Raw genomic sequence first — 20,379 nt, forward strand, 5'->3', positions numbered from 1 at the left:
CTGAAAATACAAGCTATTATTAATAGCATTGTGATTTCATATCTGCGTAAATAATGCTAAAAGCTAATATTTTCCAATAAGTTTAATGGCTGTGATATAATTCCACCACCCAGCAGCTGAAATGTTTAGCTAAATTGGTGTCTGAAGCTCTCCACTCGGCTTTGGAGCACCTAGACAGCAGCAAAACATACATCAGGCTGATGTTTATCAATTACAGCTTGACGTTCAACACCATCATCCCCTCAGTATTAATCAACAAGCTTCAAAACCTGGGCCTCTGTACCTCCCTCTGCAACTGGATCCTCGACTTCCTTATTGGGAGACCACAGTCAATGCGGATCGGTAACAACATCTCCTCGCTGACTATCAACAGAGGCGCACCTCAAGGATGTGTGCTTAGCCGACTGCTCTACTCTCTCTGCATTCATGACTGTTTGGCTAGGCACAGCTCAAACGCCATCTAGGAATTCGCCGATGATACCACTATTGTTGGCAGAATCTCAGATGGCGATGAAGAGGCGTATAGGAGCTGGACAGATGGGCTGGTTGAGTGGTGTCGCAACAACAACCTCGCACTCAACATCAGCAAGGATTTGATTGTGGACTTCAGGAAGGGGAAGTCGGGAGATCGCACACTAGTCTTCATCGAAGGGTCAGCAGTGGAAAGTGTGAGCAGCTTCAAGTTCCTAGGCATCAACGTCTCAGAGGATCTATCTTAGGTCCAACACAATGATGCGATCACGAAGAAGGCACGCCAGTGGCTCTATTTCATTAGGAGTTTGAGGAGATTTGGTATGTCACCAAAGGCTTTTGCAAATTTCTACAGATGTACAGTGGAGAGCATTCTGACTGGTTGCATCATCACCTGGTATGGAGGCTCCAGCGCACAAGATTGAAAGAGGCTGCAGAGAGTTGTTATTCCTCATTACTACCTCGTTATTCCTCTCTTGCACCATTTATTTATTTTTATAACTTATAGTAAGTTTAGCATTAGATATATTGTAACTTATATGTCTTGCACTGTACTGCTGCCACAAAACAACAAATTTCACGACATACGTATGTCAGTGATAATGATCCTGATTCTGATAGTACAGGATTACCCTATGGGGCTGTATAAAATCAAAAAAAGATTTGTCAAAGCAGGAAAAGCTGGCACTCCTTGACATACCATGAAACGTGCATGAGATATAAACACATGCTATCCGATTATCAAGTTTATTAGCTCCACTAATTGTTCAATTAACATTATGATCAATAGTTTTTCCTCACAATGGATTATTTCCATAACAGTAGGTTGTGGAGTGTGTAACGGTAACAAGCATTGTTTATAACAAAGAATATTTCAATGTTACATGAAGGTACTGCAACCGCGTGTTGTTATGGGAAGAATGCTAACCAAAGGTAGGGATCATCCATCAAGGAATAAAGCTGTTTGACTTTTGGAATATTGTTTTAGCTTTTGGGTTTGAAGTTGAAACTGAAACAATTTAAACTTTGTTCTGTATGCAAGATTCTCCTCTACTCACTAACAGCAACAAGGAAGAAATTATGTACGGTCACACACAAGTGTACAAAGGGACAGTTAAGGGTCAACCACTTTTGTGGATCTGGAGTCACTCACAGGCCAAATCAAGAGAGAATGGAAGATGGTACTTTATGACAATTCAGTACTAACACCCATGTCTCTGAATGAACAGTCCAGGCCTCTGGATATTGGTCTATTAAGTTAACCATTATATTACCAAGCCAAGTACATCTGAGGAACCTTTGAAATATTTGTAACAAATTTTGGTGACAAGGATATAATGATTACAAGATTAGCTCTAACTTATAATTTCATTGTAGAGGACTTCTTAGAGTATACTGTATATGTTAAGAGAATTCCAAATTCAGTTTGAAGTTGAGGAAGTCATGTCTAAAACTGGTGTCCTTAACTTACATAAAGATAATTACAACAGTATGAGGACAGAGCTGATTAAAGGAGACTGGAAAATAGGTTCAGGGGCAAGATGAGCAGAACAGACATTTAAGTTGATATTTTGTAAATCTCAAAGATACATTACAGTGTGAAAGCAAGTTTCAATGGAAAGGATGCACCATCCATGGCTAACTGTGGAAGGATCGCATTAAGTTGAAAGTAAAGGCATTTGATGTCGCAAAAAAAAGTGGAAGGGCAGAAGACTGGGAAATCTTCAGAAAGCAGTAAACAATAACTACAGAAAAAGGAGATAAAAGTATGAGAGTAAACTAGCAATATAAAATATTGCAGAAATACAGCAAGACATTTAGAAAATATTGGTATTGGTATATTATTGTCATTTGTACCGAGGTACAGTGAAAAGCTTGTCTTACAAACCGATCGTACAGGTCAATTCATTACAGTGCAGTTACATTGAGCTAGTACAAAGTGAATTGATGCAGTGCAGGTAAAAACAGTAACATTACAGAGTAAAGTGTCACAGCTACAGAGAAAGTGTGGTGCAATAAGGTGCAAGGTCACAACAAGGTAGATCGTGAGGTCATAGTCCATCTCATTGTATAAAGGAACCGTTCAATCGTCTTATCACAGTGGGGTAGAAGCTGTCCTTAAGTCTGGTGGTATGTGCCCTCAGGCTCCTGTTTCTTCTACCCAATGGAAGAGGAGAGAAGAGAGAATGTCCCAGGTGGGTGGAAAGACAATCAAGTGAGGTCAACATGGTTTTATGAAAGGAAAATTGCGTTAGACAAATTTTCTGGAATTCTGAGGATGCAACAAACTGACTGGATGAAGGCGAACCAGTATATTTGGATTTCCAGAAGGCATTCGATAAGATGCATAACATAAGAGCACAAAGGAATGGGAGGTAATATTAGTGGCATGGATAGGGGATGACTCACATGATGAGTTTTGAGATGATGTCTCCGGTGGAATTATCTAAAACTAGGAAGCACAGTTTCAGAATAAGGGTTGTCCACTTAAAATAGAGATTAGAAGGAATTTCTTCTTCAAGAGGGTCGTGAATATTCGGAATTCTCTACTTCAGAGAGCCATGGAAGCGGAGTCATTGAATACATTCAAGGTGGAGATTGACAGACATTTTAACTACAAAGAAGTCAAAGAATATTGTGAGAGGGCAGAAGAGTGCTGCTTCGGGCAAGATTGGCTCAGTGATGATCTTCGTGCATGGAACAGCAGGCTCAAGTGGATGCGTAGCCTACTCCTGCTTCTGTTTTGTACGTTCTTAAATCAAAGAATTAAAATTACTTGTGTTAAGAAAGGCTGGTACACAGCATGGTTGAGGCTATTAAAATATGAAAGGAATAGATAATGTTGATCTGCTGTGCAAAAGGGGGACACTGGTACAATGCTCATGGAACAGATTTGTAGGAGTATCCATTTCCTGCAAAAATTTGAGTAGAAATACTCTCTTCAGGGTTAGTGGTAAATCATAACTAGTATATATAGCACAGAAAGAGGCCACTTAGTTATCCCTATGGCAGTTTTAATGCACATGAGCCTTCTTTCATTTTATCTCAACTAAATCTAATCAGAGTTACCATCTATTTCTTTCTGTCCAATGTGCCTGACCAGCCTCCTCTGAAATGCATCTATGCTATTTGCTTCAACCTCTCTGTAGTAGTAGGTTCCAGATTTTTACCATTCTAGGTAAATAAATTTCTTCTGAATTTCTGAATGTATTTCTTGATGATCAATTCATATTGAAGCCCTCTAATTTATGCTCTTCCCCACAACTACAAATATTGTCTCTGAATTCACTCTATCAAAACCTATTTTAAAGACCTCCATTTGGTCACCCCTCAGCCTTTTTTCTCAAGAGCAAAGAGACCAAGTCTGTTCTTCCTTTTCTAATATGAGTGCCCTAATGTTCCTGGAATAATCCCTGTAATCATCTCCAGTGCTTCCATATGCTTTTTATAATGTGTCAACTGGAATTGTATGCAGCACTGAAAGTGTAGTCTAACCAAGGTTCAAGACAGGTACCATGGCTTCTTCACTTTTCAATTTTGTCCCACTGGAAATAAACTCCAATACTTGCTTTGCTTTATTGATGGCCTTGCTAACCTGTGGCACAACTTTCAGGGATTAGTCTATCTCTATTCCATAACCCTTTTATTCCTCTCTTTCACCTACACTTATACCTTCCAAGTAATGCGACCTCACTATTCTTCCCACCAAAATGTTCCACCTTGCATTTATTGGTATGAAACCCTAGCTGTCTATTATTTGCCATTTTGCAAGTTTATTAATGTCCACCTGTAATCTGTTTTGGTCTCCTCAGTACCAAGAACTGTAACACCATCCAACTCCCACAAAGTTTAGTATAAGCCATAAATTTAGAAAGTATGCTTTTGATTCCTAAGGGACCTCTGATACTGCTAGGCTGTTATCTATTACAATGGGATTGAAAGTCAAAGATAACATTTAGAGAAAGACAAACTGATTATCAATCAGTAACAAGCATGAAATACGGAAATTTTATCTGTATTTAATCAATGTCCAAACAATTAAAAGTTGGCAATGGCAATGCAAACATTAAAAAATGTGGCCCAGTTACAACAACAGGTTTAATGCATGCTTTAAGTTTAAAATTTTCAGTACTCCACAATCTGATCACTCATTCATTCTGCCTTTTGTATACATTGCAGTGGACTTCTTCAATATGGGCCATAGTGTAAATCAATTGAAGCAATTTGCCAACTGCAACACCCATCAGATATTGAGAAAGATCCCATCTAACAAGTAAATGACAACCATTGCATAAGAACTAAAAAAACAGGAGGAGTAGGTCATTCGGCCCCTCGTGCCTGCTCTGCCATTCAGTAAGATCATAGCCGATCTAATGGTCTCTAAGGCCAATATACTATCTGCCTTCTTAGTTGAATGTCAAACCTGCATTTTAACCACTGGTGATTCATTTACAAGGACACCCAGGTTCCCCAATGCACTGATACTGTTCAATCTCTCACCACTTCCTTAATAATAGATCCCAGCCTTTTCCCTATTGCTGAAGTCAGGCCAATTGGTCTGCAGGTCCCCAGTTTCCCTCTCCCTGCTTTCTTAAATAATGGGGTTACAGTTGCTACCTTCATATGTGGGAACAATTCTTGAATTTTGGGAGATGACTTGCACATCCTTCATTTCCACTGTTACCTTATTCAAAACTTTAGGATGGGGGTCATCGTGTCCTAGGGATTTTTCAGCTTTTAGTCCCATTAATTTCTCCCAATACTGGTGTTTTTAAGTGATAATTTCTTTGAGCTCCTCATTTACTTCAGATCTGTAGGCCTCCATTTTCCGGGGGGGGGGGGGGGGGGGGGGGGGGGGGTTCCTTCCATGACAACAGACAAAATATATGTTTAATTCCCCTGCTGTTTCCTTATTCCCCAATATTATTACTCCAGCCGCAATCTGTAAGGGAGTAAACTGCTGTGGTGTGTGTCATGTAATCTGACCATTGCTTGCACTCATGGCTGTTTGATCCCCACTGACAGCTCATACATTACTAGTATTTACTTTACTAATGCTGATTTCTTTGAATTCTCTATTTACTGCAGACCTATAGTCTGCCACCACTTCTAGGAGGGTTTTTGTTTCTTCTTCTGTGAAGGCAAACAAAATATTTATTTACTTTAGAACATAGAACAGTACAGCAGAGAACAGGCCCTTCGGCCCAAAATGTTGTGCCGACATAGCTAATCCCTCCTGCCTACAGAATGCCCATATCCCTCCATTTTCCTCTCATTCATGTGCCCATCCAAGCACCTCTTAAAAGCCCCCAATGAATTTGCCTTCACCACCCTATCAGGCAACACATTTCAGGCATCTACCACTCTCTATTGAGTAAAAAACTTACCTCTCATGTCTCTTTGAACCTACCCCCTCTCACCTTAAATGCATGCTCTCTGGTATTGGATCGCTCAATAATGGGAAAAAGATATTGCTTGTCCACCCTATGTCCCTCATAATTTTATACACTTCCAACAGATTACCCCTCAGCCTCCACAGCTCCAGAAAAAAGAGCCCAAGTTTGTCCAGCCTCTCCTGATTGCACATACCGTCTAATCCAGGCAGCGTTCCAGTAAACCTCTGCATCCCCTCTAAAGCCGTGACGTCCTTCCTATAGTGAGATGACCAGAACTGCACACAATACTCTAAATGCGGCCTAACCAGAGTTCTGTGGAGATGCATCATAACTTCTTGACTCCTATACTCAGTACCCTGATTAATGAAAACAAGCATTCCATAAGACTTCTTAACCACCCTATCTACCTGTGTAGCCACTTTCAGTGAGCCATGGACTTACACCCCAAGGCCTCTCTGCTCTTCAACACTGTTAAGGGTCTTGCCCTTAAGAGTGTACTGCCTCTTAACATTAGTCCCACCAAGGTGCAACACCTCCCATTTATCAGGGTTAAACTCCATCTGCCATTTCTCTGCCCACCTCTGCAACTGATCTATATCACGCTGTATCCGTCACCTACACTATTCACAACTCCATCAACCTTGATATCATCTGCAAACTTACTAACCCACCCATCAACATACTCATCCAGGTCATTTATATACATCACAAACAGCAGAGGTCCAAGCACAGATCCCTGCGGAACACCACTACTCACAGGCCTCCAGCCCGAATAAGTCCCTTCAACTATCACACTCTGTCTTCTATGGGTAAGCCAGTTCTGGGTCCACACAGCCGATTCTCCACTGACCCCATGCATCCAAACTTTCTTGATTAACCTATTATGTGGGACTTTGTCAAATGCCTTACTGAAGTCCATATAGATGACATCCACAGCTCTACCTTCATCAATCTCTCTTGTCACCTAGTCAAAAAACTCAACCAGATTAGTAAGACAGGACTTGCCCTGCACAAAGCCATGCTGGCTTTCCCTAATCAAGCCATTGGATTCCAGATTCTCATATATCCTACTTTCTCTGCCATTTCATCAATGTATCTGCTCCCAACTCAGTCTGAAAGGGACCCACCAAAACCTCAGCTGTTTTGCTGTTTACATTCGATAGGAACTTTTACAATCTTGTTTTATGTTTTTTGCTGGCCAGCTCTGATACTTTACTCTCACTGGCCACTCTCACATTGGTGCTCTAGTCTCACTGGCCAGCTCTGATACTCTATTCTCACCTTCCTTTGCAGAGTTCTGATTTGTTTCCATTCCTCAGGCTTATTGCTTTACATGGCAACATTATAATACCGGATCAAAACAGATGGCTTACCTTTAATGCTTCTTGATAGCCACAGCCAGACAATGTGGGTAATCACATATGCCATAGTTTTACCCATCCACCCAATTTACTGTTTTTTTAACTGAAAAATTTATTTTATTCACAAATATACAGGAATTACTATCAGTATATCTTTCTTTACATTCATTATGCCATCAATGCAGTGCAAGTTTCGGCTTTAAACAATACACTATGAAGTGTTGAAGAGGGCCCAATCCTTCAGTGGTGGAAGGATCCTAGATTGTTGTCTTCCCACACAAAGCCTTTGCAATGCTTGCACTGAGCTTCAACGTGTCCCTTAGCATGTAGTCCTGTAGCCAGGAATGTGCCAGTCAGCAATATTCACTTACAGACATCTCCTTATGCCGGAAGACCAACAAGTTTCAGGCAGACCAAGTGCATCTTTCACTGTTGACAATCTTCCAGCAGCAATTAAAGCTAGTCTCAGTATGTGTCTTGGAAAACAGTCCATAGATCAGAGGGTCCTCTGTTATGCAACTGCTCAGGAAGAACATGAACAAGGACACCACATCCTTTTCCAGACTTCCTTGGCAAACACACAGGCCACAAGGAGGTAGTCAATCGTTTCATCTGCACTGCAGCCACTTTGAGAGCAGCATGCATTTGGAGTGAGACTCCGACTGTGCAGGAAGGATCTGATGGGGAGGGCCCCCCTCACTGCTATGAAGTAAGGTCTTGGTGCTTGTTTGAGAGTTCTGGTGATGAGGCATTCAGCCAAATGGCTTTTACAGTCTACCTGGGAAACCATCCCATAGGATCAATCATTTGAGTAGAATGGAAGGAACTTGACAGCGCCTACCTGATGTGGGTAGCATCAGATAAGTAACGTGTGGAGATGGGACTAGCTCACTGGGCAGCAAAATTAGCACAGACAAGTTGAGCCAAAGGGCTTGTTTCCGTGCTGTATGCCTCTCTGACTATGACTTTTATCTAAGCATGCTTAACATTGTCAATAAGGATCCAAACTTTTTGGGGGAAAAAGGTACTGTTTACCTACTCTGGCATTTATTACCCCCTAATAATAAAATGTCAGATGCATCTTTTAGGAAATGGTTCAATTGGTTAATATCTGAAGTTGTTTGTGGCCAGACAGACTAGGACTTTTTTCCGTGGAGTGTAGGAGATTGAGAGGTGATCTTATAGAGGTGTATAAAATCATGAGGGGCATCGATAGGGTGAATGTGCACAGTCTTTTCCCTAAGATTGGGATATCAAGAACTAGAGGACATAGGTGAGAGGGAGAGATATTATGGGAACTTGAAGGGCAACCTTTTGTTTTACACAAAGGGTGGTTAGTATACGGAATGAGCTGCCAGAAGAAGTGGTTTAGGAAGGTACAATAACAACTTCTAAAAGACAGTTGTACAGCTATATGGATAAGAAAGGTTTAGAAGGTTATGGGCCAAAGGCAGGCATATGGGACTAGCTTGAATGCACATCTTGGTCAGCATGGACCAGTTGGGCCAAAGGGCCTGTTTCTGTGCTATCTGACTCTAATAATCTTCTCTCGCAGAGCCTGCAGGATGTTCCATGCTAACCGATGCCTGATAGACTTGTGGTCAAAAGTATTTTTCTGCAGAAACTTTTCTATGAAGGACAGGTAGTGTGACAATGTCCAAATGAATGGAACAGCGCATGTCAACAAGTTCAGGTCCATCCTTCACAACACCAAAGGATCTATTATCCTTCCACTGACACTGTTCAAAGTCACATGCACATTCAATGCTGCCAGACTAAGAGAGTAAAAGAAAGCCCGAGATGGATCTACAGTGCATGTAGACAGACTCGAGAAGTATAACAAGCAGGGGTGGTGAGCTGCAGGTGCAACTAAGCATGTGGGATTATAATGGCATAGTTAAAGATGAGAGACCAGGTTAAAAAAAGGACAGCAATGGATTCTAGATATTGAAGAATGAAAAACACAATGATGCTGGAGGAACTCAGCGGGCCAGGCAATACCCATGGAGAAAAGCAGGACCCTTCTGCGTCAGGACCCTTCTTCAGGACTGCTTTTCTCCACGGATGCTGCCTGGCCCGCTGAGTTCCTCCAGCATCTTAGTGTTTTTCATCTAGATTCCAGCATCTGCAATCCTTTGTTTCTCTAGGATTCTAAATATTCCTGGATAGACAGTGTTTGGAAAAAGAGAAGGGAAGAAAGGAAGGAAAATGGCAGTATTAATTAAGGAGAATATTATAGTGCTAGACAGAAAGGAAATCCTGCAAGAATCAAGGACAGAATCTGTTTAGATTTAAGGAACAGAGGTGCGATTACATTACTGTGACTAAGCAATAAGCAGTCAACTAGTGAAAAGGATATTGAGGAGGGAAATTACAGATGTACTAATGCCATACAGTAGTGATAATGGGAACTCCAACTAAGCAAATGTAGACTGGGTAGTATACAGGAGAACCTTCTTGGTATGTTTCGGGGATAATGAGGAAGGTAGAATTGCAGGGCCCAGTTCTGGGAAATGAACCAGGCCAAGTGGATCAAGTACCAGTGGAGGAACATCTAGGAAACAGCTTCAAAATATTATAAGATTTAGAACAGCAATGGAAAAGGTATGGACTACTTCAAAGTAAAAACAGTCAAACAGAGAATGGCTAATTTCAATGGGCTAAGAATAGATCTGGCCCAGATGATATGGAATTAAAGCTAGGCAAAAATATAATTGAATGACGGAAGGCCTCTAAAGGGGAGAAGTTTCAACTCATTTCTAGGGACATACCCATGAATCTATTTGGTGGGAAGAACAAGAAATGTCAATGTACACGAGAGGTCAGGTACGTGGATAGGAGAGGATAGAGCATTAATGTAAATAGGCATCTCTCAGCATGGATGAGTTGGGCTGAAGGGTTTGTTTCAGTGTTGAATGATTCTTTGAGTCTATGATAGGGACATTCTAAAAGCAGTACAAGAACAGATATTCCATGCTGCAACCACTCTATATCAGGGAACATCTGGGAAGGCCACATTGAACTGTGCTAGGAATTTCCCTAGCGTTCAGCCTGGTGAAATGAGAATGATTTTATGGACATAATTAATATTTATTTAATCTTCTTTTATTGGGAATATTACTGTGGTTTTGATCACAAGCTGTATTGCCTGCATCTTTGAACAGACTCTGTTTTCTGAGTTAACTGACTGTTTGCTATGAGGCCAGTCATACTCCCCACCCTGCCTCTCAGTATTGACAAAAGAAAAATCTGATTTACTCTACACAAGTTTCTCACGAAGAGCTGGCCTTTTAATTTACTCAGTGAGTTCAATCTGGACATACATAGGATAAGGCGCTAACAAAGGCAGGTGTAAGTTTTTTTAAAATTTAAGTTAGCCTCATTACACTACTGACAACAAAATTTAAGCCAAGGAGAAAATAACAAGCAGGAAACACCAGTGATTTTACAAAGAGATGACCTGGTGTCTAGTCAGCTCCTACAGTGAGTGGTCAGGTATCAATGTTTAACTGCAGCTGGGTATAAATATTTCATTTCAATTTTTTTAATTTATTCATTCAGAAGACAAGGATGTCAGTGGCAAAAAATTAACATTTATTGTCCATCCATAATTCCCTTCCAGGTGAAGGGTAATTGGTGGGTCTGGATCATGTGTAGACCAGACTAGAAAACTACCAGATGGGCTTTTACAACAGTTTGATAGTCTCATGTTTACCATTACTGAAACGATCTTTCATCTCATTCCATCTTTTAACTTCCCTGCAGCAACCATGAAGGGATTCAAGTTCATATTTCTGGACTACACTACCATACCCCTTAAATTTAAAGACTAAATATTGATGACATCTTCAACATACTCAACCAGTAAACCTAGATTAGTAAATAGTCGACACGACCAATCTTCTGTGGATAGCAGCTAAGCAAAACAAATGAAGCATTGTGATGCAGAATCCACTAACCTTAAATGTTTTATTGGAATCAATAAATCTTCATGGTTTAACTCTTGTTTTGATAACATTAATTTACTTGCAGAGATTACACTTAATGAAAACTGCTTCATCCCTGGTCAATAGTGAAAAAAAGGTTGATTTATGAGTAGGTCTGTTTGTTGAGTGAGGTCCATCAGCTCTGGGCTGTATTATCAGCTTGAGCAATGGTAACATAGCCAAGAGCAAATCCTGTGAACTGAGGGTGTTTGGTTCAACCTGTCTGGCAGCGAAGAAATATCAGGACACATACTCAAAAGAAGAAAATTTGAGGACATTTAATATATCCATAAAACAGATGTCTAGCAGTGATTCTGAAACAGTAATCAAACACATCATTGTAAATGCCAGGCAACCAAACACCAAGAGCTCACTTGGCTGGCAATGAGAGGTGCCCTCTGTCAGATCCTTCCTGTATGGTCAGAGTCTCACTCCCAATGCCCACTGCCCACTGCCCTCGAGATGGCTATGATGAGGATAAGACAATCATCCACCTCTTTGTGGACTTTGATCTATGGGCTGTTCCCAAGGACACATAGCGAGACAAACATGAAGTGCTGCTGGAAGTTCATCAACTCTGTGAAACTTGGTCTTGCAGTAGAATAAAATATCCAGAAGTGAATGCTGCCACCTGGACATTCCAGGCTGAAGAGGTACATGTTGAGGGATGTACTCATGCTTGGTGAAAGGATGTGGAGGCTTTGGAGAGGGTGTGGAAGTTGTTCACCAGGATGCTGCCTGGATGAGAGGGTATGTGCTACAAGGAGAGTTTGGACAAACGGGTTGTTTTCTCTGGAGTGTCAGAGGCTGAGGGGTGACCTGATAGAAGTGTATTGATAGGGTAGATAGTCAGAGCCTTTTTCCCCAGAGTGGAAATATCAAATACTAGAAGGCATAGGTTGAAGGTGAGAGGGGGAAAGTTTAAATAATAATGTGCAAGACATTTTTTTTTACACAGAGAGTGGTGGATGCCTGGAATGTGCTGCCAGTGATGCGGTGGAAGCAGATATGACAGCAATGTTTAAGTGGCATTTAGACAGACACATGAACCAGCAAGGAATAAAGCAAGGATAGCTCATGTTGTTCCATTGTTTAAGAAAGGCTCGAAGAGTAAACCAGATAATTACAGGTCAATGAGCCTGACATCAGTAGTGGGTAAATTATTGGAAGGTGTTCTGAGAGATAGGACATAAGTATTTGGACAGCCAAGGGTTGATTAAGGATAGTCAGCATGGCTCTGTGCGTGGTAGATCGTGTTTAACGAATCTTGTGGAGTTTTTTGAGGAGATCACCAAGAAAGTAGATGAAGGTAAGGCTGTGGATGTTGTCTACATGGACTTTAGTAAGGCCTTTGACAAGGTCCCACATGGGAGATTAGTTCAGAAGGTTCAGTCAATGGGTATCCATGGTAAGGTTGTAAACTGGATTCGAAATTGCTGAGTGGGAGAAGACAGAGAGTGGTTGTGGATGGTTGTTTCTCAGATTGGAGGCCTGTGACTAGTGGTGTGCCTCAGGGATCTGTGTTGGGGCCATTGTTGTTTGTTGTATATATTAATGATCTAGAAGATAATGTGGTAAATTGGATTAGTAAGTTTGCGGATGACACTAAGATTGGAGGTGTAGTGGACAGCAAGGAAGGCTTTCAAAGCTTGCAGAGGGATCTGGACCAAATGGAAAAATGGGCCAGAAAATGGCAGATGGAATTTAATGCAGACAAGAGTGAGGTGTTGCATTTTGGAAGGACAAATCAAGGGAGGACATACACAGTAAATGGTAGGGCACTGAAGAGTGCGGAGGAGCAAAGGGATCTGGGAGTTCAGATACAGAATTCCCTGAAAGTAGAGTCACAGGTAGACAGGGTTGTAAAAAAGGCTTTTGGCATCAGCATCCTGGCATTTATAAATCAAAGTATTGAGTATAGGAGTTGGAATGTTTTGGTGAGGTTGTATAAGTCATTGGTGAGACCAAATTTAGAATATTGTGTGCAGTTCTGGTCGCCGAACTACAGGAAGGATGTCAGTAAGATTGAGAGTGCAGAGGAGATTTACAAGAATGTTGCCGGGTCTTCAGGAGTTGAGTTACAGGGAAAGACTGAGCATGTTAGGACTTTATTCCTTGGAGTGGAGAAGAATGAGGGGAGATATGATAGAGGTTTATAAAATGATGAGGGGCATAGACAGAGTTAATGCAAGTAGGCTCTTTCCACCTAGATTAGAAGAGATAAGTACGAGAGGACATGGCTTTAGGGTGAAAGGGGAAAGGTTTAGGAGGAACATTAGAGGGAACTTCTTCACTCAGAGAGTGGTGGGAGTGTGGAATGGGCTGCCATCTGATGTGGTAAATGCGGGCTCACTCTTAACTTTTAAGAGTAAATTGGATAGATACATGGATGAGAGAGGTCTGGAGGAATATGGGCTGGGGGCAGTTAAATGGGACTAGCAGAATAATGTTTCAGCACAGACTAGAAGGGCCAAATGGCCTGTGCTGTAGTTTTCTATGGTTCTATGGTTCTAAAGGGATACAGACCACGTGCAGGCAGATGGGATTAGCATGATGGTCGGCGTAGAAATGATGGGCTGAAGGTGCCTGTTCCTGTGCTGCACTGAGCTATGTTCTACGGTGCAGTGAATGCAAAGGCTTTGTAGGAAAGGACTGCACTGAAGGCTGGGTATTGTGAAACAGTCCCAGAAACACTTAAATAGATCATAGAACATTACAGCACAGTACAGGCCCTTCGGCCCATGACGTAGTACCAACCTTTTAACCTACTCTAAGATCAATCTAACCATTCGCTCCCACATACCCCACCATTTTTCTATCATTCATGTGCCTATCAGAGTCTCTTAAATGTCCTAATGTACCTGCCTCTACCAGCACCCCCAGCAGTGTGTTCCACGCAACCACCACACTCTGTGTAAAAAAAAATTACCTCTGATACTCTCCCCCCCATCCCCTCCCCCACCCCCCCCACCCCCCTTTCCTCCAATCGCCTTAAAATTATGCTCCCTCATTAGCCATTTCTGCCCTGGGAAAAAGTCTCTGGCTGTCCACTCAATCTATGCATCTTACCATTTTGTACACCTCTCATCAAGTCACCACTTCATCATCCTTTGCTCCAAAGAGAAAAGCCCTAGCTGACTCAACCTTTCTTCATAAGACATGCTCTTCGATCCAAGCAGCATCCTGGTAGATCTCCTTTGCACCCTCTCTAAAGCTTCCACATCCTTCCTATAATGAGGTGACCACAATCGAACACAATATTCTAAGTGTGCTCTAACCAGAGTTCTACAGAGCTGCAACATTACCTTGTGGTTCTTGAACACAATCCACCGACTAATGAAGGCCAACACACCATCTGCCTTCTTAACAACCCTATCAACTTGACTGGCAACTTTGAGGGATCTATGGACTTGGACCTCAAGATCCCTCTGTTCCTCCACACTGCTAAGAGTCCTGCCATTAACCCTGTATTCTGCTTCAAATTCGTCCTTCCAAAGTGAATCACTTCACACTTTTCCAGGTTGAACTCCATCTGCCACTTCTCAATCCAGTTTTGCATCCTATCAATGTCCTGTTGTAACCCTCGACAACCTTCTACACTATCCACAACACCACCAACCTTCATGTCATCAGCAAACTTACTAACCCACCCTTCTACTTCCTCAACCAAGTCATTTATAAAAATCATAAAGAGCAGGGTTCCCAGAACAGATCCCAGCGGAACACCACTGGTCACTGACCTCCAGGCAGAATACGCTCCATCTACAACCACCCTCTGTCTTCTATGGGCGAGCCAATTCTGAATCCACACAGCCAGGTTTCCCTGGATCCCATACCTCCGACCTTCTGAATGAGCCCATCATGGGGAAACTTATCAAACGCCTTACCAAAATCCATGTACACCATGTCCACTGCTCTACCTTCATCAATGTGCTTTGTCACATCCTCAAAGAATTCAATTAGGCTCATGAGGCATGACCTGCCCCTCACAAAGCCATGCTGACTATCCCTAATCAGACCATGCTTCTCCAAATGCTCATAAACCCTGTCTCTAAGAATCTTTTCCAATAATTCACTTCACCACTGAAGTAAGACTGACTGATCTATAATTCCCAGAGTTATCCCTACTCCCTTTCTTGAACAGGGGAGTAACATTTGCCACCCTCCAATCATCTGGTACTACTCCTGTGGCCAGTGAGGATGCAACGATCATTGCCAAGGGCTCAGAAATCTCTTCTCTCGCTTCCCGTAGTATCCTGGGATATATCCTGTCCGGCCCCGGGGACTTATCTATCCTATTGTTTTTCTAAAGTTCCAGCACATCCTCCTTCTTAACATTGACACGTTCTAGCTTATCAGCCGTTTTACGCTGTCCTCATAAATTTCATCTCTCTCGCAGGTGAATACTGAAGCAAAGTGTTTATTAAGGACCTCCCTTACCTTCTCCCACTCTGGGCACATTTCCTCCTCTATCCCTAATCGGTCCAACCCTCACTCTAGTCATCCTCCTATTCTTCACAATGCCTTGGGGTTTTCCTTAATCCTACTTGCCAAGGCCTTCTAGCTCTCCTAAGTCCATTCTTAAGTTCCTTCCTGACTACCTTGTAACTCTAGAGCCCTGTTTGATCCTTGCTTCCTAAACCTTAAATAAACTTGTTTCATAGTGGTTAGCATATTACAGCGCCAGCGCCCAGGGTTCAATTCCGGCTGCTGTCTGTAAGGATTTTGTACATTCTCCCTGTGACTACATGGATTTCCTCCAGGTGCTCCGGTTTCCTCCCACATTCCAAAGATGTACACGTTAGGAAGTTGTGGGCATGCTACGTTGGCACCGGAAGCGTGGTGACATTTGCGGGCTGCCCCGAGAACACTCTACGCAAAAGATGCATTTCACTGTGTGTTTCGATGTACATGTGACTAACAAAGATATCTTCCTCTTTACTAGATACTCCACATCTTGTCAGCCATGGTTCCTTCACCCTACCATCCTTTTCCTGCCTCAATAGGACAAACCTATCCGGAACCCCATGCAAGTGATCTCTAAACAACCTCCACATTTCCATTGTGCATTTCCGCCGAGTATATCTGCTCCTAATTTACACTCCCAAGTTCCTGCCTAATACCATCATAATTCCCCTCCCCCAATTAAATACTTTCCCATACCGTCTGCTCCTATCCCTCTCCAAGGTAAGGGTAAAGGTCAGGGAGTTGTGGTCACTGCCTCCGAATGCTTACCCACTGAGATATCTGACACCTGACCAGGTTCATTGCGTAGCACTAGATCCAGAATGACCTCTCCTCTAATCGGCCCGCCTACATATTGTGTCAGGAATCCTTCCTGGACACACCTAACAAATTCCGCCCCATCCAAACATTTTGCACTAAGGAGGTGCCAATCAATATTTGGGAAGTTGAAATCACCCATGACAACAACCCTGTTATTTTTGCACCTTTCCAAAATCTGCCTCCTGATCTGTTTCCCAGTCTCTCTGCTGCTATTGGGGGATCTATAGAATACTGCCAAGAGAGTGATTGCTCCCTTCCTGTTTCTGACCTCCACCCACACTGACTCAATAGACAATCCCTCCAGGACGTCTTCCCTTTCTACAGCTGTGATACTATCCCTGATTAGCAATGCCACTGCCACCCCGCTTCCCCCCCCCCCCCCCACCAACCTCTTTTACCTCCTTCCCTGTCCCTTTTGAAACATCTAAACCCCGGAACATCCAGCAGCCATTCCTGTCCTAGTGACAGCCAAGTCTCTGTAATGATAAGATATCTTTATTAGTCACATGTACATCAAAACACACAGTGAAATGCATCTTTTGCGTAGTGTTTTGGGGGCAGACCGCAAGTGTCGCCATGTTTAAGGTGCCAACACAGCATGCCCACAACTTCCTAACCCATATGTCTTTGGAATGTGAGAGGAAACCGGAGCACCCGGAGGAAATCCATGCAGACACACAGGGAGAACGTACAAACTCCTTACAGACAGCGGTGGGAATTGAACCCGGGTCGCTGGCACTGTAAAGCATTATGCTAACCGCTACACTACCATGCCTGCCCGTTACGCTAACTGTTACGCTACCGTGTTGTAATGCCTACAACATCAGAGTTCCATGTACTGACTCTTGGTTCAAAGAGGCCACATGAGTGACATTGGTGTTTTGTACATAGAGTGTATTAACTTGATGACACGATGAATCTATGGACTGGACAACACTATGAATGTAAAGCCATGTACTGTTTTATTTTTCTACATATTTTTATGAATAGTTTACTTTTCTAATAAAAATATACCAGGTAGAAACAATTCCTAGATTCAATATGGAAACTAAGCAAAGAGTATTTCTATAGTAATATTTTCAACAAGCCAATATCTTTCTGAAATAACTGCATTCCACCACATTAGAGAATGCTGTTTTACAACAAATAATATGAACAGGAGCCATATCCATGAACCATTTGAAAGAATCTAAACAATATAAACAATGTGAATAGGAAAAATTTATACAATTTTACCAAAAACAATTTTTATATATATATATATATATATATATATCTCTAGGCTCACACGTACCTGTGACTCTGCCATTTTCAGAGTTGCCTGTGAAGTTTTATCTTCATTTGAAGTATTATTTAGTTGTTCAATACTTCTGTTTGCCATTCTGCATAAACTGAAAAAGGAGAAAAGAGATGTAAACAGGCACCAATTTATCATAAGGTCCTCAGGAAACTAGAAATGCTTCTAATGGTTCCCCTCCACCCCTTTCAAATTTGTCCAAATCTCTGCATTGCACTCCGTAAGGAAACAAGGTCCTATATTTAAGGCTCTCCTGAGCCTTGGTCCCTTATCTTGTAGTTATGTCTCTTTGTTCAAGACTCTCCCACTGGTGAAGACATCCCAATAGCTACCCTGTCAAGCTCCCTTAGAATATTATATGTTTGAATAAGATGACCCCTAATTCTTCTAAACTCCAAGGAACACAGACACAAGCTGTCCAGCCTCTCCCGATAGGACAACCCCCTCATCCCAGGAATTACCCTGGTGTCTCTCCTTTGGACAGTCTCCATGCTACAATATCTTTTTTTTTGGGTAAAGGGACCAAAACTGTACAAACTGTACATAGTATTCCAGGTGAGGCCTCACCAACACCCTGTACAATTGCAACAAAACCTCTCAATTTTTTTTATATTCCAACCCATTTGCAATGAAGGCCAAAATGCTGTTTGCCTTCTTAACTAAACACTGCTAGCTGTTTGTGATTCATGCATTAGAACACCTAAATCCCTCTGTACTTCACTCACATACAATCGCTCTCCATTCAGATAATAATCTGCCTTTTGATTTCTCTTACCAAAGTGTCTGAGCTCTCACTTCCCCCATTAAACTTCATTTGCCTGATTTTCACCCACTCACTCACTCTCGCCCTATCCCATTGCAGAATCACAGTATCCTTATCACAACGTGCCCTTCCGCCTATTTTTGTATCACTGGCAACTTGGAAGCTTTATACGCTGTTCCTTCCTACAGGTCATTCATGTAAATGGTGAGCAATTAATCTCACGGTACTCCACTCCTTCCAGTCTGAGAAGAACTCATTTGTTCTAAGTCTGCTTTCTATGTGGCAGCCAGTTTTCAATTCATTGTAACAAACTACCTCTGATTCCATTGGCTTTTAATTTATGCATAAGCATCTTATGTGGCATCTTGTCAACTGCCTTTTGGAAATCTAAATACACTACATCCACAGGTCTCCCTCTATCAACTCCTGCTGTCACATCCTCAAAGAATTTGAGCAAATTTGTCAAGCAACATTTACCTTACCATGTTGACTAGATTTAATTAGCTTTCTTAAATGATAAGCCATTAGTAGCTGTTAAACTAATTGGCCTTTCTCCTTTTTTGAATGGGGTGGGGGGGTCACACTGGCTGTTTTCCAATCTTCTGATACCTTCCTGCACTTGGGCAAGTTATGAAAAATTTCAACCAAAGGGTCCACTGCCTCTGCAGCCACTTCCTTTAAATCCCAAGTGTGCAGTCCATCAGGTCCGGGCAACTTATGTGCCTTTGGCCCCTTTTAGTTTCTCCAATACTTTATCCCTTGTAATTGGGATTTTTGTAAGTTTTACCATGTTATTTGAAATTATCCCATCTGATATACTAGGGATATTAGCAATGTCTTTCATGGTGAAGTTCAATGCAAAAAAATGTTAAACATTTCTGCATTTCTTTGCTGTTAGTAATTTGCCAGCCTTGTTCTCAATAGGCCCCACATTTACCCTAGCTGCCCTCTTCCCACTTATATATCCATAGAAACATTTACTGTTTGATTTTTATTCTTTATGCAAGTTTTCTCTCAAATTCATCTTCCTTCATGAGTTTTTTAATCTTGGGCTGCTGAATCCTAAAAATTTTCCAGTCCTCTGGTCTACCACTAGCCCTTGCCACTTTGTATACCCTACTTTTCAATTTAACATTATCCTTTACTTCCTTTGTTAACCACGGAAATGCCTTTTTCTTGTTGAATCCCACTTCTTGATTGGGATAAACTTTTGCTTAAAGACCAGCTCTTTGAATATTTGCCACTTTCAACCACTTAAAAGTTTGATATGATTCCATATTTTAAGTCTCAGACCATTTAAATAATGCTCTGCCTTCCATTCTTGAATCTTAGAGGGAAACATTTTGCTGTCCTACCTTACACTGATAACTTCTTCGACAACCCAGCTACATTGGTGCTCTGTTAGTGCTAGCAATCTCATTGTACCAATTATAGCTACTGATGAAGGGTCTCAACCTGAAATGCTGACTGTTTATTTCCCTCCATTGATGCTGCCTGACCTGCTGAGTTCCTCCAGCACATCATATGTTGCTCCAAATTCCAGCATCTGTAGAATCTCGTGTCTCAATTACAGCTACTCCTTTTCTACCTTCCCTTCATTCCTATGTATATTTTCACTTTTCCTCTCTCATCCAATTTACTTTTTCTCCTATTCACCCATTTCCCCTTTTGCCACAGTCCTAGAATTCCTCCACCTTAAAACTGAGCAAACCACATATTTTCCTACATTTAATAGAGACTATGTAATGTGAACAGTAAATAGTAACGTAAATAGAAAATGTAATGTGACTGTGTTTTGGGACATCCCAAGTCTCAAGCT

The 20,379-nt window shown here is 41.8% G+C and overlaps 1 protein-coding gene across 8 annotated transcripts in view; it reads right to left on the reverse strand.

Annotated features, from left to right (window-relative positions):
- The window catches only part of LOC127587443 (sodium/hydrogen exchanger 9B2-like), a 161,414-nt gene that overhangs the window by 59,467 nt on the left and 81,568 nt on the right, over positions 1-20,379 (reverse strand). For all 8 annotated transcript variants that reach the window (XM_052045808.1, XM_052045769.1, XM_052045801.1 and 5 more), the window contains one exon: positions 17,795-17,891. In XM_052045808.1, coding sequence (XP_051901768.1) covers positions 17,795-17,881 — 87 coding nt within the window. In that variant the 5' untranslated portion in view covers positions 17,882-17,891. The remainder of the gene's footprint in view (positions 1-17,794; positions 17,892-20,379) is intronic.

Source organism: Pristis pectinata, chromosome 2 (genome assembly GCF_009764475.1).
Source record: "Pristis pectinata isolate sPriPec2 chromosome 2, sPriPec2.1.pri, whole genome shotgun sequence".
NCBI classification, from domain to species: Eukaryota; Metazoa; Chordata; class Chondrichthyes; order Rhinopristiformes; family Pristidae; genus Pristis; species Pristis pectinata.